We start from the raw sequence: 24,348 nt of genomic DNA, 5'->3' as shown, positions 1-24,348 counted from the left end.
GGTGGCCAGTTTATATCCATTTGTTCTATATATCCAATAGAATACCAATTTAAATTTATGAAATATTTTTGGATGTTTTTCTACATTTTCAACTATATTAATTACAACACAGAATACAAAGTGTACAATGCTCACTTTATATTTTTATTACAAATATTTGCACTGTAAAAATGATCAAGAAAAGTAACCGTATCTTTCAATTCACCTCATACAAGTACTGTAGTGAAATCTCTCTATCATGAAAGTACACCTTACAAATGTAGGATTTTTTTGTTTGTTAAATAATTGCACTGAAAAACAAAACAATGCAAAACTTTAGAGCCTACAAGTCCACTCAGTCCTACTTTTCGTTCAGCCAATCGCTAAGATAAACCAGTTTGTTTACATTTATGGGAGATAATGCTGCCCTCTTCTTATTTACAATGTCACCTGAAAGTGAGAACAGATGTTCACATGGCTGTTTTGTAGCTGGTATTGCAAGGTATTTATGTGCCAGATATGCTAAACATTTCTATGCCCCTCATGCTTCAGCCACCATTCCAGAGGACATGCTTCCATGCTGATGACGCTCATTTTAAAAAAAAAAAACATACGTTAATGAAATTTGTGACTGAACTCCTTGGGGGAGAATTGTATGTATCTGACCCTATTTTATCCGCATATTTATCTGCCATATATTCCATGTTATAGCAGTCTCAGATGATGACTCAGCACATGTTGTTCATTTTAAGAATACTTTTGCTGCAGATTTGACAAAACGCAAAGAAGGTACCAATGTGAGATCTCTAAAGATAGCTACAGCACTCGACCCAAGGTTTAAGAATCTGAAGTGCCTTCCAAAATCTGAGAGGGATGAGGTGTGGCGCATGTTTTCATAAATCTTAAAAGAGCAAAACTCCCACGTGGAAACTACACAACCCGAACCACCAAAAAAGGAAATCAGCCTTCTGCTGGTGGCATCTGACTCAGATGATGAAAAAGAACGTGCATCTGTCAGCACTGCTTTCTATTGTTATGGAGCAGAACCCGTCATCAGCATTGACACATGTCTTCTGGAATGATGGTTGAAGCACGAAGGGACATATGAATCTTTAGTGCATCTGGCATGTAAATATCTTGTGATGCCGGCTACACCAGTGCCATGTGAACACCTGTTCTCACTGTCAGGTGACATTGTAAACAAGAACTGGGCAGTATTATCTCCTGCAAATCTAAACAAACTTGTTCGAGTGATTGGCTGAACAAGAAGTAGGACTGAATGGACTTGTAGGCTCTAAAGTTTTACATTGTTTTGTTTTTGAACGCATTTTTTTGGTACTTAATTCTACATTTGTAAGTTCAACTTTCATGATAAAGAGATTGCTGTACAGTACTTGTACTAGATCTGAAAAATACTATTTCTTTTGTATTTTACAGTGCAAATATTTGTAATAAAAATAAATAGAGCACTGTACGCTTTGTATTGTTGTAATTGAAATTAATATATTTGAAAATGTAGAAAATATCCAAAAATATTTAAATAAATGGTATTCTAGTTTTGTTTAACAGTGCAATTAATTGCAAATATTTTTAATAACTTGACAGCCCTAATAAATATGCACATATCCCTGTCCAAATCCTTGTAATTTATTTATGTAGGGTTCTTCTCCACCCCTCCGCCCCGCCCCACATTAACTAGAAAAAATAATCATAGGACTGGAAGGGACCCTGAGAGGTCATCTAGTCCAGTCCCCTGCCCTCAGGACAGGACTGAGTATTATCTAGAACATCCCTGACAGGTGTTTGTCTAACCTGCTCTTAAAAGTCTCCAATGATGGAGATTCCACAACCTCCCTAGGCAATTTATTCCAGGGCTTCACCACCCTGACAGTTAGGAAGTTTTTCCTAATGTCCAACCTAAACCTCCCTTGCTGCAATTTAAACCCATTGCTTCTTGTCAGTTAAGAACAACAATTTTTCTCCCTCCTCTTTCTAATCAACTTTTATATACTTGAAAACTGTTATGTCCCCTCTCAGTCTTCTCATTTCCAGACTAAACAAACCCAATTTTTTCAATCTTCCCTCACAGGTCATATTTTCTACACCTTTAGTAATTTTTGTTGTTCTTCTCTGGACTTTCTCCAATATGTCCACATCTTTCCTGAAATGTGGCACCCAGAACTGGACACAATACTCCAGTTGAGACTTAATCAGTGCAGAATAGAGTGGAAGAATAACTTCTTGTGTCTTGCTAACATACAGTTGTATTTTGGTGCTCCTGGCCCTCGCTGGCTCCCCTGGCGTGCCCCCCAACCCCATACCCTCTGGCCTCCACTGCCTCCCTCTGCCCCACACGGATCTCCCCTGACCACCACTGCCTCTCCCAGCCCTCCACTGCCCCCTGGGCTCCCCATCACCCCCTGGGCCCCACTGCTTCCCCCCAAATTCCCTTCTGCAGCCTCTCACCCTGCTGCTTGCCTCTTGACCACGGCTGCCAGTAAGGTCGGCCCTGATGAAGCCACACCACCCTGAGCTGAAGCCCAGAGCCGAAGCCCAGAGCCAGAGCCCCCTGGCTGGAACTGGGGGGTGCGGGGCGGCTGAAGCCCAGAGCCCCACAGCTGAAGCTGGGGTAGAGGGCCTGGAGCCAGAGCCCCAAGGCTGAATGGGGTGAGGGGGATTAAGTCCTCCCCTGGAGCCCCGCAGCTGAAGCTGGGGACGGGGACTGAAGCCCTCCCCTGGATCCATCGGGCACTGCAGGGAGGGGCCACTGCTTTGCCCCCTCCCCCCTCTTTGCCCAGGAGGCTGTTATGAAACGACTGCTCTAGACTCTGCCAGGCTGGGGAATACCCTCAGGCTACGTCCACACTGCCAGGGCTACAGCGGCACAGCTACTGTGCGGCAGGAACACGGCTACAGCCCCGTAGCGTGGACACTCCTACAGCAGCGGCAGAGGTTTGTCCATCAGATAATCCACCTCTCCAATCCGCAGTAGCTCGTTCGGGGGAAGAATTCTCCCGTCTGTCAAGCTGCGTCCACAATGGGGCTCAGGTCGACTTAACTATGGCGCTCGGGGCTCAAAACTTTGCCTTGCCCTGAGTGAAGCAGTAGATGGATCTGATTGTTCACTGTAGCCCAGGCCTTACAACACAGACCCGGCCCCTCCCAGCAGGCTCCACCCACCAACACTTCCAAACGCCCCCAGCATCAGAGCTGGGCACAGTTCATGGCAACTGCTCCTGTATTTCTGCTCAGTGGTCCAGCCAGGGCACCCGCTGGGCCCCGTCCCAGCGATCGCCTCTCATGCGTAGAGACCAAGTCTTCCCTAGGCCATGTCTACACGAGCACTTATGCAGGCAAAACTTCTATCGCTCAGGGGGGTGAAGAAAGCTCTCCCCCCGACACAGCGACTGCCGCTCACTGAGCGGGTTTTATTGTGTAGACGGGAGAGCTCTCTCCTGTCAGCGTAACGTGGCCACACGAGAGGTCTCAGAGCGGCAAACCTGTGCAGCTCCCAGTTTGTAAGTGCAGACGTGGCCCAAGGAAATCCATCGCACTCATACTGTTCCCAAAAGGCCTTTGAAATCCCTAATATCTCCCAGAGATGGCATCAGTCCCGTCTTCCCCCCAAAGGACACCCATACAACCGCACAGCAGCCCACAAGCAGTAGCATTGTCAATACAAGGGACTCCCAAAATGCTTACACTTAATTCAATAGGGATTAGAATCACAGACCCATAGGGTCAGAGGAACCACAAGGATCATCTACTCTAACCCCTGCCAAAATGCAGGATTTGTTGTGTCTAAGCCACCCAAGGCAGAGGGCTATCCAGCCTCCTTTGGAAATCCTCCAGTGAAGGAGCTTCCACGACCCCCCGAGGCGTCTGTTCCATTGTCCTCCTGAGATTTTTCCCGAGATTTATTGTAAATCGCTTATGCTGTAGTTTGATCCCATTGCCTCTTGTCCTGCCCTCTGGGGCAAGAGAGAGCAACTTCTCCAGATACCAGCCTCCTCTTCTCCCTCAGCAATAACCAGAGCCCTCTAGTCTGATGGCAACACCTAATGAACGAGCTGCCCCGGACTCCCCCTGCAGCCCCCAAGGACAGGCAGGTAGAGGCTGATCTCACTGGCCCATCCGCACTCACCCCCTGCCAGAGCCAGCCGTGACTCTGGTCTGACACCGGTGTGGGTGAGATCCGAATCCATGGCACAGGGAAGCTGCCATTGTCTCTCTCACCACTCCTCTTCCTTTTCACTGCCTCTGTCTCTCCCTTCCCCAGCCAGCCTCCAATTGCTCTCCCATTCCCCCTCCGGCCTCCCCAGTCCCCTCTCCCCGCATCCCTTTTCCTTCACTAGTTCCCACCACCCAGATTTCCCTCTATTCCAGCCCTGTGTCCTGTGGGCTCCACAATTCTCCCCCATACAGTGATCCCCCTGTGTTGTTTCATCCTCCATGCAGCGCCCCCCCCGCCCCCGCATCGCCCTTCAGCCTCTGCACTCATCACACATCCCTGTTCATCTTTAAATCCCCTCTTGCACACACCCTCTTCACACATCTTGGGGCTCCCACCCCCCTTTGTCCCCCCACGTGTGGTTGTCTCAGACCCCAGCGCACACACGGAGCTGGCGGCAGCTTTCCTGGGCCAAGGGCAGGGAATCGCAGCCCGCTATGCTGGGAGCAGCCTGGGGCCAAACCCTCCTGCTGCAGCCTGGGTGTGATGGCGGGGGGGCACCACTCCCTGGGGGGACGGATGGGAGGGTCTCTCTTACCTTCCCTCCAAGTGGTGCCATCCCTGGGAGCAGAGGTCAGGTTTCCCCTTAAGCGATGTCTTGGGCAGGCTGGGCTGTCTGGACGGATAAGTCTCTTGGGGAGCAGCAGGAATGTTACTCTCTCTATATTAACCTCTCCCATCTGCAGCCAGGACTCTGCGGTTGCCAGCAGCAGCTGCTGGGGCTCTGGATCTTGCAAGAAGCGTGGATCCCACAGTGGTCAGCAACAAAAAAGCCTGGTCTACGCTACAGAGAACCTCGACCTAATTATGTCAGTGTCTCCACCACAGTGCTGCTGCTTGTCAGTTTCAGGCCTGCTATTCTCTCCCCTCTGCAGCCACAGCTCACAGCTGGAGCCATGAAATTGACAAGAATGTCAATTTCACAGCTGGTAGGCTCCCTGCTGTGAAATTCAGCCAGGGGCTGGGCTCACAGCTAGCACCTCCCCACCCAACTGTCAGCCAGGCGACAGGCTCACACCTGGAGCCACCACCCCTCACCCCAGGGTGACAGCAGAAGCTGTGAGCCACCCCACCACCCACTGGGCTCAATTTCACAGCAGAGAGCCTACAGCTCCAGCTGTGAGCCCGGATGTCAATTTCATTCCTGGCAGGCTCTCTGCTGTGAAACTGAGCCCTGGGCTCGCAGCTTGGGCTCTCATCCCAGAGGCATGGGGGGGCTCCAGCTGTGAGCCCTGTGCAGCTGTCAGTGCCCCACATCCGGATGTCAGTGTCCCACATCAGTTGGTGCAAATGCTCCTGGTGAGGATGCGCTCCACCAGCAGAAGGAGGGCAGTGTGGACCCCAACAGCCCACTCAATTACAAGGGTGACCGTATGTCAACCTAAACTAAGTCGCCCTAATTTTGCAGTGTAGACAAGCCCTTACTGCACAGATTCTGATGCCGGGACCCGGTGGTCACTCCCACACCAGCTTTTTCTAGGTCCCAGCGATAAACCTATTGCATTGTCGCCACCCTGCCCCTCAGGGACCCCATGTCCCCTGGGCGCAGGCAGCTTCTCTCAGCATTAAGGGGTCATCGAACAAAGCAGCCACCACGTCAATGGGAGGACAGAAAGGAGATGTACCAGTCCCTGGGAGGCAGGAGAAGGGGGATTTCTATCAAGACTCAGGATGATTCCAGAGAGTCCACAATATAAACAGAGACGGGGGGAGATGGGGTCCTAGAGAGGCTACCCAGAGGCTGGAGCTGCAGGGGACACCTTTCTCAGTGACACTGACTCCGGGTGTGATTCACTCGGGGAAGTAATTGGCACAGGGAGCTGTTGGCCAGGGACGGTCTCTTGTCTCCACACCACACTCGCTGGCTACCAGCCCTGGGCCTGAGCTTCCCTAACTCGGGTCATGGAGCTGTGCTAGGCCACCAGGCTTGGTGGGTTCATCAGCTCCTAAGAATAACCGATCAAGGGGCCCTCATGTCCACCCCTGCAGGGATCTCTGCCGCCCCTTTCCTGGCCGGTACAATTTGCTACTGGGTAGCAGCTACTGACACCTAGTTGTTCTCTTTTGCTGCCCTTTCACAATTTTGCTGCCTCTGCCTTTCCCCAAGCTCTGGTGGAGGGGTCACAAGCTGGGATGGAGGGGGGGGTGTATTCCCCTCACAATCGGCTCTCTCTCACCTTTCCTCATCCTCTACTTTTCTGCATCTCCTGGTCCCAGAACAGCAAAGAATGATGGACGGGAAAGGAAGTCTGCTTCCTTTCCCCAGCCTCTGGTCCAGAGGTAGGAACTTGTGATGGAGGGGGGCATGCCTGTCACAATTTGTTACCACTGTGAAATCAAAATTTTAAATTTGGGCACGAAGAAAGCTGTCTCAGTAATCCAGAAAAGCATTGTACAGAGCTAAACCTCAGCGCTTTGTATGTAAATCCCGGAACAAAGGTGGTGTTATTTCTTTATTAGTCTCTTTCCACTGTAGATCGTTGGGCAGCGGGTAGAATAGGCCTGGGGAGGCTAAACCTCCCCAGCTAGGCTGTGGCCTTGCCCATGCGTCACCCCAAGGCCCTGGTCCTATGTCCCGCTCTTCCCCCGTGGCCCCACCCACATTGCTCCTCCTCTCGCCCTTGCTCTGCTTCTTCCCCAAAGCCAGCAGGGGCTTTGCGGTGCTGTGCCCGGTGGCCCAGAACTCAGGCTGGCTGAGGCAGGCATGCTGGGGCTCGGGCCGGCTGGTGGGCTGAAGCTTGGGGCAGCTGAGGTGGGCAGGCTGGTGCTTGGGCCAGACGGCAGGCTGGGATTCGGGCCAGCTGGCAGCCCATGACTCAGCGAGGCTGGGGTGGGCAGGCCAGGGCTCCTCCAGCTGCAGTAGGGGGCTCAGGGCTCCGGCAGGCAAAGAGGGGAAGGCCTCGGGCAGAAGGGAGAGGGCTGGGGGCTAGACTCCTCAAATGCAGGGTTCAGGTGCAGCCCATGTGTAGATCAGGCTGCACGGTTTCGATAGTAAACAAACACTGAATGCATACAAAACACTGAGTATACCGCCAAACCCTATAAACAGTATTTAAAATACTTACAAACACTTTTTAAGTGCAAGCCATTAGGCAGAAAATCTACCACTGTCCCTTTTACCGACTTATCCCCCTTCGTCACTGTTACGTGCCCTGAACAAGTTTCCGACACAACATTTGCACTGCTGTACTTCGGCACACGCGGGTGGGTGTAAACAAAGTGCACTGTGGTCCAGGAGGGAACAGAGAAAATACAAGGGACCTCCCTGCGTTCTGATCTTATTTCAGAGACATTTTCTCAGCCCTTTTCCTCACTGCTAAAACTCAAGTGCTCTCTCCTGACTGTATTTTTACCTCAAAATAATCCTGTACTTTAGTTACCCCATGGTAAAAAACAAACAAACCCTAAACAATAAAAACTAAAATAACACTTTTTAGCAGTGAGTAAAAGGCCGGGAGAGGGGGGGGGGGGGCTGGACTCACAATGGGATGGCGCCATCGGGATGCTGAGCATTGCAAGGACTATCTTTTAGGCCCCTAGCAAGTCACAGGAACAATCCTGTGATCCACAAAGCTGAGTTAGGTGTCTAGGCTCCCTATACTGACCCTGCGGAGAGGCAGGTGCCGGAGAATGAGATCCACAAAGGCGAGGAGCCACCTCAGCCTGCCCATGGGAGATGCTGACCTAAGACCTGCCTCGGCTCTCACAGACTTCGGCGCCTAACTCTCAGTGGCAGGAAGGCACCTAGCCCTGCCTAGCGCTCCACGGATGGGAGCCCAGCTCCTGGAGTCAGGTGGCTCAAGCCCCTCAACTGTTCCTTGAGCTAGGCAGGAGCCGAATACCACCCGAAACAGCCAGAGGTAGTGGTTGTGGTACTCCCCTTCTATCTTTCAGCGCTCACCTGGGATGTGGGAGACCCCTGTTCAAACCTCCTTTCCCCCTCTGCTTGAGGGGGGCATTGAACCTGGGTCTCCTACATCCCAGCCCACTTAGACGCCAGCAGAAGGGTTCCCATTCATGGATCCCTAGGCAGACCAGGCACCTTCCTGCACCTATGAGGCATTATGCGGAGCTAGCGACTGATCAGGGATTATTTTAAACACTAAAACTTTGGGAGGGGAGGGGGTATGTGAAATGTGCAGAATCAGGTCTCCTTGAGCAGCTCCATGCCTGTGGGATGCAACTGTGTGAGAACCCAGCCCTGGGAGCGGGTGCTGAGGTGTAGCATCCCCCAAGGGGGAGGGGAGCCCCTTTATACCTCAACATCCTTTTCTGCAACCACTGCAGATTGCTCATCCCCATGGCTGTCGCTTTTAACCCCTCTACACCCTGGGGTTTCCCCACTGATACTGTCTGGTTGGGCCTTAGCCACATTCTTAACCCTGGTTCCTACCCCGGTCTCTGATTTCCCCATCTCCTTCCCCTACCTCCAGCGCTTTGACCCTTCTGCACATCAGTTTGGCCCCTGCACGGATTCTGTCCCCCACATTTGACTCCTTTGCCCCCCTTCCCCATACGGCCAGCAGAGACCCCTTGGCCTCCCATGCAGGAGAGGTGAGTGAGCGGCACCCTTCACACGAGCACCTACACCAGCTGCAAAGCAGCAGATGGTGGGGGCAGCGGACGGCGGCACCCCCCGTGTGTCTGTCCAGCCCCAGCCCCGCCCGGCCGGGCTCCCCCAGCCCCGCGCACCGGGGGCTGGCGGCAGCTTTCCCGGGCCCGGGGCAGGGAATCGCAGCCGGCTCCGCGGGGAGCAGCCCGGGGCCAAACCCGCCCCCTGCAGCCCGGGGGTGACGGGGGGGGGGGCGGGTCTCTCTTACCTTCCCTCCGAGCGGGGCCCCCCCGGGGCAGGGGCCGGGCTGGGAAGGGGTCCCTGGCCGGGCTGGGGGCTCTGCCCTGGGGGAGGCTCCCGGGGAGCAGCGGGCAGGGCCCGGCTGGAGGTTCCCCTCTCCCGGCTGCAGCCCGGGCTCCGGGCTCCCAGCACCAGCCGCCGGGGCGCGGGGATCTCGCCGGGAGCCTGGGAGCCGGAGTCCCCGCAGCGGCTGCGAGTCACTTCCTGCGGCCGGGACTGGCCCCAGCGCTCGCTCCAAGCCGCCTCCCAGCTGCTCCTGGGTCCTAGCGATCAACCCACCGATCTGCAGGCCCCTGCCCCAGACCCTGCCCCCTGGGGGCCCCACCTGCCCTGGGCACGGGCAGCTTCTCTCCGCATTAAGGGGGCATCGTGCACAGAGGCCAAAGTACCCGTGGGAGGACAGACAGGAGGCGCCCAGATCGCGGAAAAGGGGGGTTTCTGTGCAGACTTGGGATTGCTCTAGAGAGTCCCAGTACCCAGGGACACACGGGGGACACTCTGTGTGTGATTTGCTCTGGTAACAGACGGGCACAGTGAGCAGTTGGTCAGAGCTGGTGTCTTGTCTGCACCCCAGACTCACTAGCTACCAGCCCTGGGCTGCAGCCACAAGCTCTGCTCCCCTCACTTGGCTCATGGAGCTGTCAGTGCTTTGTCACCAGGTTCCTGGAAGCGTTTGTAGGGCTGAATTAACCCATCCCTGGTTCTAGGCCAAACCCCCTTGTGTGCCCCCCCCCCGTCCCCACCCACCAGGGATTGCCTTTGCCCTTCTCCCAACTGGCTCCCCCACGTGGGCACTGACTGCAGCTCCCTCTCACACACCTGCACATCACCAGCAAACTCCAGCTGGTCTGGTTCAGGGACTGGTGCTTTGCACTCTTGTGCTCTCGTGCATGGTGGTTGCAGCACAATTCACTCCAATTTGGCCCTGGCCCCCACCAGGTGTCAACAGCAATCAGATTTGGCCTGATGCCCCCTCTCCCAAAATGGGGGCCAGGCCTCGGACAATCTTGAGTGGGCACTGTGACACCTATCACTGGATACCTACGAAAATCCCCAATGAGCTGTTCCCCAAGGACTAGTGTACCGCTCTGACCCTGAGAGCATCCCAATGCCAGAGGGCCAGGGGCTCCCTGGGAGCTGGAAGTCAGTTTCAGCTGGCTTGACAAACCCAACTCACTGGTGCCATAATCTGTGTCTAAAAAGGTGTCATTGGAAACTAATAACTCACTGATCAGTCATATGCTTGCATGAGATACATATGGGCCATACACAAAGAATTAGAAACACAGGCTGGAAATTGTTTTGAAAATGTGTTTGTCGGGCAAGGCTTATGTCACCCTTGCGCTAAACAAAAGAATGTGGTTCTTCCACTTGCTGGAACCTGTCTCCAATGTAAATGGAGCGAGGACAATGAAATTACATTTAAACCAAGGGCACACAAAGCCAGCAGGCGAAGCACAGTGGAAGATGCCTCTTCCCACTCTCAATGGGAGATGGAAGCAGCAGCTGCAAAAAAAACTTCCCGCCTCCTGAAGCGAGGTCATTGAACTTTAGAAACTATAACCAGGACGCAAAGCCAGCTTGGCATCCATTACTGAGCAGATACCACAAGGCCTGTATGTCTGAGAAAAGTGGAACCTTCCAGCCAAGGGGGCTGAAAGTCCCCAGACACTGAATCTAGGCAAGACACCTGCTTCGACCAAGACGGTAACTTACTGCAGTTAAATGTATGTTTCAAAGCATGTTTTGTCTGTAACCTTTTGTTTTGCTTTCACTCTTATTAGACATCCCTTAATCCTAGGTTCCATGGGAATAAATTCAGTTTTAGTTTTACAACAGGTTTCAGAGTAACAGCCATGTTAATCTGTATTCGCAAAAAGAAAAGGAGGACTTGTGGCACCTTAGAGACTAACCAATTTATTTGAGCATAAACTTTTGTGAGCTACAGCTCACTTCATCGGATGCATACTGTGGAAAGTGTAGAACATCTTTTTATATACACACAAAGCATGAAAAAATACCTCCTCCCACCCCACTCTCCTGCTGGTAATAGCTTATCTAAAGTGATCACTCTCCTTACAATGTGTATGATAATCAAGTTGGGCCATTTCAAGCATAAATCCAGGTTTTCTCAAACCCCCCCCCCCACACACACACACAAACCCAAACCATCTCAGTGCCATGTGAGTCCTCAACTAACCAACTTAAAGGTGGGGCTGTGCGCTGTCTTTTTAAGAGAGCTGCAAAGTTACTGTGAGTGCTATGCTCAGGGGGATCTGACACTACGGGGCAGATGGCTTTGGGGAGACTCAGGTTTGGGGGCCGAGTTGGGGTGACTCTGAAAAGAGGAACCAAAGCTGGTGGAAGCCAGTGAGAGGTGCTGGTGCTGTGCGCAGGCTGCTGGTGTGAAGGCTCTGAACCACGGCTGCACAACAGAGAGACACACCCAGGATTACAGGGCAGGCAGAGACACTGGTCTGGGTTGAACCCCACAGCATCACATCACGAGACCAGTTTGACTGGAGACCACTGCACTGGTATCACACACAGCACTGGAATTTGCTGACAGCAAAAGAAAAGGAAATTTATTGGAAGAGACACAAGAGATCTAAACAGAAACAAGAGGCATGATGGAGTCACATGGTCACGTGCAAAACCAAAATCAGATGGGTTGAACTAGGGCCTACCCTCATTAGAAGTTCTCTTTTCTATCTGATCAAACAGATGCTCACCCCAAAGTTCAGTCTGTCACAGCGAATGCTAGCCCCAAGGAGCCGGGCCCCTGCCTTCCACAAACCACCCGGAGCAAAGTGAGACCATCTCGGAAGGGGACAAGGGATCCCCGCAGGAGAACTCAGTGACTCAGACAATCACTTTGCTAATGGGGGCTCAGAATCAATAAGATGCTCAGGGTCAGTTTGACTAGGAAGAGTGGGGGAGGGGCAGAGGACATGTGCTAGCTAATCCCCACCACTTCTCCCCCCACAAAAGGCCCAGTGGGAATCAGCCCCTCTCAGTGGTACTGTCTGAATGCAGCGGGGGCAGGGAGAAGGGGCAGAGGGGGTGAGTGAGGAGAGGCACCATCTCTCTACCCCTGTGCTCTCCCTCGCCTCTTATCCCATCATCCCCAAACACTCGATACCCCAGCAAACAGGTTTCCCTGCTTACCAACTCCACCAGCCCCAACTATTCCATCCCCAGTTTCCTCCCCACAACCCATCGGCCTGGTCCCTTAATGGTTGATCCCCCAGAACCCAGCACCCTAGGGGATTTGGGGAGGGGAGGAATTACCAGCCCCCAGGGACACTCCTCCTGCAGGGAACAGCTCCAGGTAAGTGGAGGAGCCCAGTCCAGGGGTTGGTAGAAGATGGGGGTTGGGGACAGGTGTGTAGAGTGAAGGTGGGGCCTGGCCCAAATGTCCTTCTCCTCATCACCACGACAGCGGGATCCTGTCTGGGAGGGGAAGAGAGAAGGGGGGAACTTCAGCCAGGCAGAGGGAGCAGCTGGAGGAGTTTCTTTCTCTCCCTTCCCCCACTTGTGGCTCATCAGCTCAGCAACCAGGGCTGCAGGAGGGAGGAGGGGCTGATGGGGGCTTCTCCTCCTCTGCTTGGGGTTTGCTTAGACCAGGCAGACTCAGAGGGTCATTGACCAGCTGCTGCTCGGCTGCTGCTGGATCCTCACCCCAGCGATGGGCAGCTGGATCCTTGGGAGCCAAACCCAGATGTGTGTGGGAACGAGGAAATGGGTTTGTCACCATGGCCAGCCCCAGTCAGGGCCCTGAGAGAATTTCCCCCATGTGTGGAGGAGTCTCTGATGTCCAGCATGGTGTTAACTCCACTTGGAATATTTTCCATGCTAAAGGAAGCAAATCAGGGTCTGTCTACACAGCAACTAGGCACCTGCTGTGGTTGGTCCGTACCAGCTGACTTGGGCTCACGGGGCTCTTTCATTGCTATATAGATTTCCAGGCTTATTCTGGAGCCTTCTCTCTAGGACCTGCGAGGTGGGAGGGTCCCAGAGCCCAGGCTCCAGCCCATGCCCCGAAGTTCACGTAGGAATGAACCAGCCCTGTAGCCCCAGCCCCACGAGCCTGAGTCGGCTGTCATGGGTCAGCTGCAGGTTTTTCTTTGCTGTGCAGACAGACCCGGAGAGGTCTGTACCCTGAGTGGATTTGCTGATGCTTTATACTCCCCAGAGCACCAGATGAAGCTTCCCCCACATTCAAAGTCTCCCTCTTGTGGGGACTCTTCAATATATGATGATGGGTGAGCTCTGACTGAATCTTTCCCACAGTCAAGGTATTTCTAAGAGCTTTCCCCCGTGTGGAGCCGCTGATGTTTCAGTGAGCGTTGAGCTGTTCTTGAAGCTTTTCCTGCAGTCCAAGCCTTTTCGGGTTTCCTCTCTTTTGTGGATCATCTCACGTGAAATCAGGTTTGATCTCCACATCAAACTTTTCCCTGTAGTTGAGGCATTTGTGAGGTTTGTCTCCAGTATGGATTTTCTGATGTCTGATATGGGTTGACCTCTGAGAGAAACTTTTCCCACAGTCAAGGCATTTGTGGGGTTTATCTCCAGTATGGATTTTGTGATGTCTCATAAGAGTTGATCTCTGAGTGAAACTTTTCCCACAGTTGAGGCATTTGTAGATTCTCTCTCCTGTGTGGATTCTCTGATGTTTAAGAAGGTCTGAGCTGTCACGGAAGCTTTTCCCACAATCCAAGCATTTATGGGGTTTCTCTCTTTTGTGACTCATGTCACGTGAAATCAGGTTTGAACTCTGAATGAAACTTTTCCCACAATCCAAGCATTTATGGGGTTTCTCTCTTTTGTGGATCATTTCATGTGAAATCAGGCTTGATCGCTGAGTGAAACTTTCCCCACAGTCCAAGCATTCATAGAGTTTCTCTCCTGAGTGGATTTTCTGGTGTGTAGTAAGGGCTGATCTCTGAATGAAACTTTTCCCACAGTCGAGGCATTTGTGGGGTTTATCTCCAGTATGGATTTTTTGATGTCTGGTAAGAGTTGATCTCTGAGTGAAACTTTTCCCACAGTCGAGGCATTTGTAGATTCTCTCTCCCGTGTGGATTCTCTGATGTTTAAGAAGGTCTGAGCTGTCACGGAAGCTTTTCCCACAATCCAAGCATTTATGGGGTTTCTCTCCTTTGTGGATCATCTCATGTGAAATCAGGTTTGATCGCTGAGTGAAACTTTCCCCACAGTCCAAGGATTCATAGAGTTTCTCTCCTGTGTGGATTTTCTGGTGTGTAGCAAGGGCAGATCTCCGAATGAAGCTTTTCCCACAGTCCAAGCACTTGTGGGGTTTCTCTCCTGTGTGGATTTTCTCATGTGAACTAAGGGTTGATCTGTGGGTGAAACTTTTCCCACAGTCGAGGCATTTGTGAGGTTTATCTCCAGTGTGGATTCTCTGATGTCTGAGAAGGATGGATCTCTGAGCGAAACTGTTCCCACAGTTGAGACACTTATAGGGTCTCCCTCCTGTGTGCACTCTCTGATGCGTAATAAGGTGTGAGCTCTGACTGAAGCTTTTCCCACAGTCCAGGCATTTATAAGGTCTCTCTCCTGTGTGGATTCTCTGATGAGTGATAAGGTTCGATTTCTGATTGAAGCTTTTCCCACAGTTGACACACTTATAGGGTTTCTCTTCCTTGGGATTTGTCTGCGGGGCTGTGTTTTTCCTGGGGTCCTTGCATCCTACCCCATATTCAACCGATTCATCCTCTTTCTTCAGTGGGTGGTTTCCCCGCTGCCTCTCTGATCTCTGCTGGCTCCTCCAAGCTTCTCCCTGTTCCAAGGTTTGGGAAAAATTCCCTTCAGCTCCTCTCAGAAAGTTCCCCTGCAGTTCCACTTGCTCGGGATCTTCCTGTTGTGGATTCTTCTTCTTGTTCTCACTCATCATCATCTCATCAACTGCTAGGGGAGAGAAAGAATCCAGATAGGAGTCATTCCCTGTGGCGGGGAGAAAGGACAGAATGGGGAAGAGCACAGAGGGAAAAATACTACACAGTAACTGTAGGGGAGACGGAGAAATTGGATTCTGCTCCACAACCCATCTACACACTGCCAGGGAAGAAAAGTCAGGGAGGAAACTCCATACAGCTAAAGGATGGGTGGGAAGTCATAGGTGATCTCTGCCGTGATGATACCATACTGACTGGCTACAGCCTGACTGGGTGAGGTGAAACACACCCCAGGGAGCTGGCTAACAGCCCACCTTCGGGAGTCCCAGCTTTTTCATTCACTTGCCAGATGGTTTGTGTGTCAGTTTCACCAATTCCTCACCTGTGCGGCTGCCTCTTGGGATCTTCGATTCCTCAGAGGTCTGGAGATCCAGGACCCACGGCTCTTCCCCTTGTTCCAGCTGGGCGATCAGGTCAGGTTTGAGAATGGGAAATCCTGCTCAGGGAGGGAAATCAGGAAGATGAGGGTGTATTTCAAGTATTGAGAGAGTATTTGTCACAAAGAACATCCCTGAATATTAACCTGCCCCGTGCTGAGCTGGGGGATTGTGGAATCCAAAAGGACGGGAACACGGTCGATGTAATTACGCAGATGTGGAATGTTAACAAACTGGGACATGGCCTCTGAGCCCCCGGGGAGAGGCAGATGTCTGTCAGGGAGGAGCTATCACAGCATTGCTGGGGGTTTCCAGGGTCTGTGCACTCTGGGGGACTTTCTGATTCAGACACAGTTATGATATTAAACCCCTGCCTAGTTCTAAACCTCCAGAGCCTTCTGGCTGCAGCCCGTTCCAGCTATGGGGGATCATAGGGGATGGTGAGTGTAAAATAAGAGACACAAGGTGGGTGACATAACACTCCTCAACACTCCATACCCAAAGTATCTTTTCTTGGGCCAACTCCTGTGGGTGAACATAAGAACAGCCTCACTGGGTCAGACCAAAGGTCCATCTTGCCCAGTATCCTGTCTACCAACAGTGGCCAATGCCAGCTGCTTCAGAGGGAATGAACAGAACAGGTGATCATTAAATGATCCAAAACAATAAAAAACAAGCTTCAAAATCTTCTCTCTTTCATCAACCAGATTTGGTCCATTCAAAGGTACTGCCTTCCCCACTTTGTGTCTGTCTATCATGGGACAAACAGGCCCATACCAACAGTACAAACAAGTGAGAAATAATACACACAGGACCATACCCTGCTTCTGCCCCTTTGAAAACTGGATGGATGGGGTGAATTAGCATGTCCATTAGGTTTATGATTCCCCGATCCCATTGGAGGTGGCATGGAGATGAAAGTCTCTCTTACACTAGATCTATGGACTCTGGGATCCATTTGCCTCTAATCTAACTGAGCAGGGAAGAACTGACCAGTTTCATACATGCAGACCTCCCAGCTTGTAATAATTAAGGGCACAGGAATCCCTTACCCAGTGAGGTCACCATCTCGTAGTTCTCCTGCATGACGTCCCAGTAGAGGGCTCTCTGAGCAGGGTCCAGCAGAGCCCCCTGCCCCTGGGTGAAATACACAGCCACCTCCTCGAAGGTCACCGGCATCTGGAACAACAAGAGTCCCCCACTCAGCACCTGCTGTCCCAGCCACAATCCCAGGAGTCACACAGGAGGAAGGATAAAGAAATGGAAGCTCTGGGAATACCAGAGTAGTAGAATCCCACCCCAGCCTGCTCAGAGCAGCCAGGAGGCTTCAGGGGGTGGGAGAAGGCGAGAGCTCCTTGTCTCCCCAGCACACGGAGCAGGGCAGGGTCTTCTCATTTCCCACACGCCTGCCAGCCACAGGCAGATACGGGAAGCAGAGCTCTGAGCCGGGGGCAGGGACAGGAATCCCGACAGCTTCCCTTTGTATTTCACAGCAGCCCCTGGCCAGTGGGGTCATGCTCCAGCACTGGGAGTCTGGTCACTTTTCCCATCCCTGCCCAGGGGCGTTTCCTGTTTCAGAAATGGGGGAATGATCCCCCCTGACCATGGGCCTGTTCAGAAAATCAGGCCCAGGTTGAACATTTCCCAGCAGGTTTATCACACCCTCAACCCTCCCTGCCTCACCCTGTGTCTTTCCTGCCCCTCCTCCTCTACAGCAACCCCCCCTGCAGCTCCCTGAAAATCCCCTACCTGAGCTGGCTCCATCACAGCCATTTCCCTTCCCTGTCCCCTGGAAGACTGGACGATCTGGAGCGAAACTTGGATGTGATTCTTCAGCCTGTCAGGGCGAGAGGGGCGACGACAGGGGGAGGTTTCAGAAGGGGCTTGAGTCCATTTCACACCCCGATTCCCCCCTGGCTCTCTCCCTGCAGACAGACTGGTCCTGCAGGCTCCAGCTCAGGATTTGGTGAGGGCAGAGCTCGGGGCTCCCCCTGGGGCTGGTTCCAGCCACCGGAGAAAGTCCCCTCCTGGGCTGGGCACAGAGGGGGATTAATGAAGGTCTCTCCCCAGAACTGACCCCACTGGGGGAGCACCAGCTGCTCAGTCTGGACTCCCAGATCACAATGGAGGAGGCAGCAGCATCTGCCCCAGGAAGCTCAACTCCAGGGCTCTAATATCAGGAGCAGACAGAGACATATCAGCCTCCTCCTCTCCCTTAGCAATAGCCAGAGCCCTCTAGTTTGGTGACCACACCTGATGAATGAGCTGCCCTGGACTCCCCCGGCAGCCCCCAGGGACAGCTGATCTCATAGGCCCAACTGGACTCACCCCCTGCCAGAGCCAGCAGTGACGGGGTCTGACACTGGTGTGGCTGAGATCTGAATCCATGGCATGGGGAAGCTGCCGTTGTCCCTCTCACCACCACTCTCCCTTTTCACTGGCCTCTCTCTCCCTTCCCCAGCCAGCCTCCTCTTGCTCTCCCATTCCCCTTCCGGCCTCCCCAGTCCCCTCTCCCCACATCGCCCCCTTTTCCTTCACTAGTTCCCACCACCCAGATTTCCCTCTATTCCAGCCCTGTGTCCTGTGGGCTCCACAATTCTCCCCTGTACAGTGATCATAGAATCATAGAATCATAGAATATCAGGGTTGGAAGGGACCTCAGGAGGTCATCTAGTCCAACCCCCTGCTCAAAGCAGGACCAATCCCCAATTAAATCATCCCAGCCAGGGCTTTGTCAAGCCTGACCTTAAAAACTTCTAAGGAAGGAGATTCTACCACCTCCCTAGGTAACGCATTCCAGTGTTTCACCACCCTCCTACTGAAAAAGTTTTTCCTAATATCCAACCTAAACCTCCCCCACTGCAACTTGAGACCATTACTCCTTGTCCTGTCCTCTTCTACCACTCAGAATAGTCTAGAACCATCCTCTCTGGAACCACCCCTCAGGTAGTTGAAAGCAGCTATCAAATCCCCCCTCATTCTTCTCTTCTGCAGACTAAACAATCCCAGTTCCCTCAGCCTCTCCTCATAAGTCATGTGTTCCAGACCCCAATCATTTTTGTTGCCTTTCGCTGGACTCTCTCCAATTTATCCACATCCTTCTTGTAGTGTGGGGCCCAAAACTGGACACAGTACTCCAGATGAGGTCTCACCAATGTCGAATAGAGGGGAACGATCACGTCCCTCGATCTGCTCGCTATGCCCCTACTTATACATCCCAAAATGCCATTGGCCTTCTTGGCAACAAGGGCACACTGCTGACTCATATCCAGCTTCTCGTCCACTGTCACCCCTAGGTCCTTTTCCGCAGAACTGCTGCCTAGCCATTCGGTCCCTAGTCTGTAGCTGTGCATTGGGTTCTTCCGTCCTAAGTGCAGGACCCTGCACTTATCCTTATTGAACCTCATCAGATTTCTTTTGGCTCAATCCTCCAATTTGTCTAAGTCCCTCTGTATCCTATCCCTGCCCTCCAGCGTATCTACCACTCCTCCCAGTTTAGTATCATCCGCAAATTTGCTGAGAGTGTAATTCGCACCATCCTCCAGATCATTTATGAAGATATTGAACAAAACCGGCCCCAGGACCGACCCCTGGGGCACTCCACTTGACACCGGCTGCCAGCTAGACATGGAGCCATTGATCACTACCCGTTGAGCCCAACAATCTAGCCAACTTTCTACCCACCTTATAGTGCATTCATCCAGCCCATACTTCTTTAACTTGCTGACAAGAATACTGTGGGAGACCATGTCAAAAGCTTTGCTAAAGTCAAGAAACAATACATCCACTGCTTTCCCTTCATCCACAGAACCAGTAATCTCATCATAGAAGGCGATTAGCTTAGTCAGGCATGAACTTCCCTTGGTGAATCCATGCTGACTGTTCCTGATCACTTTCCTCTCAAGTAAGTGCTTCAGGATTGATTCCTTGAGGACCTGCTCCATGATTTTTCCAGGGACTGAGGTGAGGCTGACTGGCCTGTAGTTCCCAGGATCCTCCTTCTTCCCTTTTTTAAAGATGGGCACTACATTAGCCTTTTTCCAGTCATCCGGGACTTCCCCGGTTCGCCATGAGTTTTCAAAGATAATGGCCAATGGCTCTGCAATCACAGCCGCCAATTCCTTTAGCACTCTCGGATGCAACTCGTCTGGCCTCATGGACTTGTGCACGTCCAGCTTTTCTAAATAGTCCCTAACCACCTCTTTCTCCACAGAGGGCTGGCCATCTACTCCCCATGTTGTGATGCCCAGCGCAGCAGTCTGGGAGCTGTCCTTGTTCGTGAAGACAGAGGCAAAAAAAGCATTGAGCACATTAGCTTTTTCCACATCCTCTGTCACTAGGTTGCCTCCCTCATTCATTAAGGGGCCCACACTTTCCTTGGCTTTCTTCTTGTTGCCAACATACCTGAAGAAACCCTTCTTGTGACTCTTGACATCTCTTGCTAGCTGCAGCTCCAGGTGCGATTTGGCCCTCCTGATTTCATTCCTACATGCCCGAGCAATATTTTTATACTCTTTCCTGGTCATATGTCCAACCTTCCACTTCTTGTAAGCTTCTTTTTTATGTTTAAGATCTGCTAGGATTTCACCGTTAAGCCAAGCTGGTCGCCTGCCATATTTACTATTCTTTCGACTCATCGGGATGGTTTGTCCCTGTAACCTCAACAGGGATTCCTTGAAACACAGCCAGCTCTCCTGGACTCCTTTCCCCTTCATGTTAGTCCCCCAGGGGATCCTACCCATCCGTTCCCTGAGGGAGTCGAAGTCTGCTTTCCTGAAGTCCAGGGTCCGTATCCTGCTGCTAACCTTTCTTCCCTGTGTCAGGATCCTGAACTCAACCAACTCATGGTCACTGCCTCCCAGATTCCAGTCCACTTTTGCTTCCCCCACTAATTCTTCCCTGTTTGTGAGCAGCAGTCAAGAAAAGCTCCCCCCCAGTTGGCTCGTCTAGCCCTTGCACCAGGAAATTGTCCCCTATGCTTTCCAAAAACTTCCTGGATTGTCTATGCACCGCTGTATTGCTCTCCCAGCAGATATCAGGAAAATTAAAGTCGCCCATGAGAACCAGGGCGTGCGATCTAGTAGCTTCTGCGAGTTGCCGGAAGAAAGCCTCGTCCACTTCATCCCCCTGGTCCGGTGGTCTATAGCAGACTCCCACCACGACATCACCCTTGTTGCTCACACTTCTAAACTTAATCCAGAGACACTCAGGTTTTTCTGCAGTTTCATACCGGAGCTCTGAGCAGTCATACTGCTCCCTTACATACAGTGCTACTCCCCCACCTTTTCTGCCCTGCCTGTCCTTCCTGAACAGTTTATACCCATCCATGACAGTACTCCAGTCATGTGAGTTATCCCACCAAGTCTCTGTTATTCCAATCACGTCATAATTCCCGCCTTGCCTCATTCTCCATGCAGCGCCCCCTCTGCCCCCTGCCCCCTCACACCTCCCTTCCCACCTATAAATCGCCTCCTGTCCTCCCACCTCCAGTCCCTCTTCAGCCCCCTCCCCGCTCCCTCCCACGTGTGGCTGTCCCAGCCCCTGGCTCCCCCGGCCCGCGCACACCGGGGGCTGGCGGCAGCTTTCCCAGGCCCGGGGCAGGGAATCGCAGCCGGCTCCGCGGGGAGCAGCCCGGGGCCAAGCCCGCCCCTTGCACCCCGGGGTGACGGGGGGGCGGGTCTCTCTTACCTTCCCTCCGAGCGGGGCCCCCCGGGGCAGGGGCCGGGCCGGGAAGGGGGCCCTGTCCAGGCTGGGGGCTCTGCCCTGGGAGAGGCTCCCGGGGAGCAGCGGGCAGGGCCCGGCTGGAGGTTCCCCTCTCCCGGCTGCAGCCCGGGCTCCGGGCTCCCAGCACCAGCCGCCGGGGCTCGGGGATCTCGCCGGGAGCCTGAGTCCCCGCAGCGGCAACGAAATCCGAATCCGATTCACTTGCTGGCTCGCAGGCAGCTCCTCCTGGGTCCTAGCGACAAGCGGATTCCATTGCCCTGCAGCCCCCCCCGCCACCACAGCCACAGACCCTGCCTCTTGGGGGCCCCACCTCCCCTTGGCTCCCGCAGCTTCTCTCCGCATCAAGGAGGCATCGTGCACAGAGGCCAATGAGGCTGTGGGAGGACAGACAGGAGACCCAGATCCTGGGGGCTGGAGGTTCTGTGGGGACTGGGCATTGTTCCAGAGAGTCCCCAAGCCCGCACCGCTTCCCGCAGCTCCCATTGGCTGGGAACGGCGAACCACGGCCACTGGGAACTGCAAGTGGCCGTACCTGCAGAACAAAGTGTCTCACGGCCCACCAGGGGCTTACCCAGAACAAGCCACAAGCCAAGTTTGGGAACCACCGATCTACAGGAACACAGGGGTGATCGGGGTCCCGGTCCTATAGAGACAGTCCAGAGCTAAGAAGAAGTCTGGTTGTACCTTAGAGACTAACAGATTTATTTGGGCATAAGCTTTTGTGGGTAAAACACCACTTCTTCAGATGCAGTCCAGACCTAGAGCTGCAGGCAACACGTTTCTCAATGACACTGACTCTGTCTATGATCCACTCTGGTAACAGACTGGCACAGGGAGCAGCTGATCAGAGCTGGTCTCTTCTCTCCACACCAGGCTCACTGGCTACCAGCCCTGGGCCAGAGATACCAGCTCGGGTCATGGAGGTTTCAGAGCTTTGCCACCAGGTTCCTGGAGTTATTTGTAGGGCTGGATTAACCCATCCCTAGGTTCTAGGCCAAACCTTCTCATGTCTGCCCCCCCCACCTCCGACCAGGGATCCCTTCTGCTCCTCTCCCGGCTGGCTCCCCCATGTGGGCACTGACTGCAGCTCCCTCTCACACACCTGCACATCACCAGCAAACTCCAGCAGGTCTGGTTCAGGGACTGGTGCTCTGCCTACTTCTGCCCTGGTGCACGGGGATCACAGCACAACTCACTCCATTTCGACCCTGGCCCCCCCAGGTGCCGACAGCACTCACTCGAGTTTGCCCTGGTGCCCCCTCTTCTAAAATGGGGGCTGGCCTGGGATATTCCAGAGTGCGCAGTGGGGCAGCCAGCACTGCTCCTTCTCCCCAAGAAGCAGGCTCCTGTGCGACCCCCAACACACACAGGAATAGGGTTTTAGGTACCTGCCTATATGGCCTGTCGCTTAATCCAGCCCTGACTGCACTGGAGCCCTCCAGGGTTGGGGGTCTGGAGGGGAGGGGAGTGGGGGGAGTTGATTCAGTAGCTGTTGTATCCAGAGGTAGGAAAGAGAGACAGAGGAGGCTGCTCTCAATCTGTCTCTGTTTTTTGTCCTGGGTCACAAGCTCCATTGGGATCTGGGAGCTTGGACTGAGCAGCTGCTGCTCCCCCAACAGGGTCTGTGCTGGGAAGAGATCTTCATCAAAGGCCCCTCTGTGCCCAGCCAGGATGGGACATTCACTAGGCCAGACCAGAGCGAAAGACTGACTCTGCAGTCTGGGGGTTGGGGCACCATCTGGGAGGGCCTCGTCCCCTTTCCCAAGGACTCTGCAATGAAATCCAAAGTAAAACAGGAAATGGCGGAAGCCTGACATTGGGAGACCCCATGGTGAGAGCACTGCCCTGAGAGCTGTGGGTATCCCCTGAACCTGGGTCTCCTACATCAGGTTGGCTGCTCTGACTCCTGGGCTAAGAGTTTCCAGGAGGAATCACCCCATGCTCCCTTCTGCTGGTGTTTCTGGGTGGCATTTGACATTATTCTCACAAAAGCACAAGCATCTGGGCCCCAACACTCCAGCAGAGGGGTTCCCAGTGGTGCATTCGCAGGCAGAGAGAGGTGCTGGGAGGCTGCTCAGAGCACCCAGGGCTGGGATTCACCTCACTTCCAGCTGCCTCCGATGCCAGGAATCTTGCCTTTGCCAGCTGGGTGTTAGCCCCCTACCAGCCTCAGCCACTGGAGTGCTCTCCCCTGGGCTACACCAGCCCTGCCTTTGCCCTGCAGGGTAACAACAGCTCCCAGCCCCTGAGTCCCTTCAAAGTCTGCCCCTGGGGTCCCCAGCCCCTATCCCTGGATACCCACAGAAATCCCTGATTTGCAGCTCCCCAAGAACCAGTGCACCTCTCCGACCCTGCAAGCATCCCAATGCCAGAGGCTCCCTGGGAGCTGGCAGTGAGTTTCAGCTGCCTTGACCAGCCCAACTCACTGGGGCCATGATCAGTACCTAAAAGTTGTCACTGGAAACTAACAACTCACTGATCAGCTAGATTCTGGCCTGATATACCTACTGGCAATACATGAAGCATTAGAAACACCTGCTGCAAGATGTTCTTAAAATGTGTTTCAGAGTAGCAGCCGTGTTAGTCTGTATTCGCAAAAAGAAAAGGAGGACTTGTGGCACCTTAGAGACTAACCAACTTATTTGAGCATAAGCTTTCATGCATCCGATGAAGTGAGCTGTAGCTCACGAAAGCTTATGCTCAAATAAATTGGTTAGTCTCTAAGGTACCACAAGTCCTCCTTTTCTTTTTAAAATGTGTTGTCAGGCAAGGCTTACATCACCCCTCTCCCCCAGGCAAAGGAATGTGGTTCTTCCCCATGCTTGCATGTGTCAGCAATGTAAATGGAGCGAGGACAATGACATGACATTTACATGAAGGGCAGACAAAGCCAGCAGGCAAACCAGTGTGGAAGATGCCACTTCCCACTCTCATGGGAGATGGAAGCCGCAACTGCAGAAAAACTTCCTGCCTCCTGAAGTGAAGTCATTGACCTTTGGAAGCAATAAGGACGGATAAGATTATTTCATGGAAGTTACAGATTCCATGACATTCAGAGACCTCTACGAGATTTTCCATTTCAGAGGCGGAGGGTCCCCTGGGGCTCTCAGCTGCAGTGGGGCACTTGGAGCTGTCAGCCACTCCGCAGCAGGGAGGATTGGGCTCTCATCATCCCCCCCCTCCCAAAAAAAAACCCTCGAGCTTCAG

General features: G+C 53.1%; 1 protein-coding gene across 5 annotated transcripts in view; it reads right to left on the bottom strand.

Moving 5' to 3' along the window:
- Positions 1-24,345, bottom strand: part of LOC144274363 (uncharacterized) — a 33,337-nt gene extending 8,992 nt beyond the window's left edge. The window contains exons 1-5 of one of the 5 annotated variants that reach the window (XM_077833135.1): positions 24,015-24,345; positions 17,167-17,254; positions 16,470-16,596; positions 15,363-15,476; positions 13,514-14,993 (exon numbers count right to left, since the gene is read on the bottom strand). In XM_077833135.1, coding sequence (XP_077689261.1) covers positions 13,514-14,993; positions 15,363-15,476; positions 16,470-16,596; positions 17,167-17,254; positions 24,015-24,130 — 1,925 coding nt within the window. In that variant the 5' untranslated portion in view covers positions 24,131-24,345. Of the gene's footprint in view, positions 1-4,748; positions 5,062-9,030; positions 9,264-13,513; positions 14,994-15,362; positions 15,477-16,469; positions 16,597-17,166; positions 17,255-24,014 lie in introns of those variants that run through there. The other 4 variants (XM_077833132.1, XM_077833130.1, XM_077833134.1 and 1 more) reach the window with 4 other exon arrangements.
- Positions 24,346-24,348: the final 3 nt, after the last annotated feature.

The sequence above is a fragment of the Eretmochelys imbricata genome, chromosome 14 (genome assembly GCF_965152235.1).
Source record: "Eretmochelys imbricata isolate rEreImb1 chromosome 14, rEreImb1.hap1, whole genome shotgun sequence".
NCBI classification, from domain to species: Eukaryota; Metazoa; Chordata; order Testudines; family Cheloniidae; genus Eretmochelys; species Eretmochelys imbricata.
Note: the sequence above shows the minus strand (reverse complement) of the source record. Positions and strands in the feature narration are given on the sequence as shown.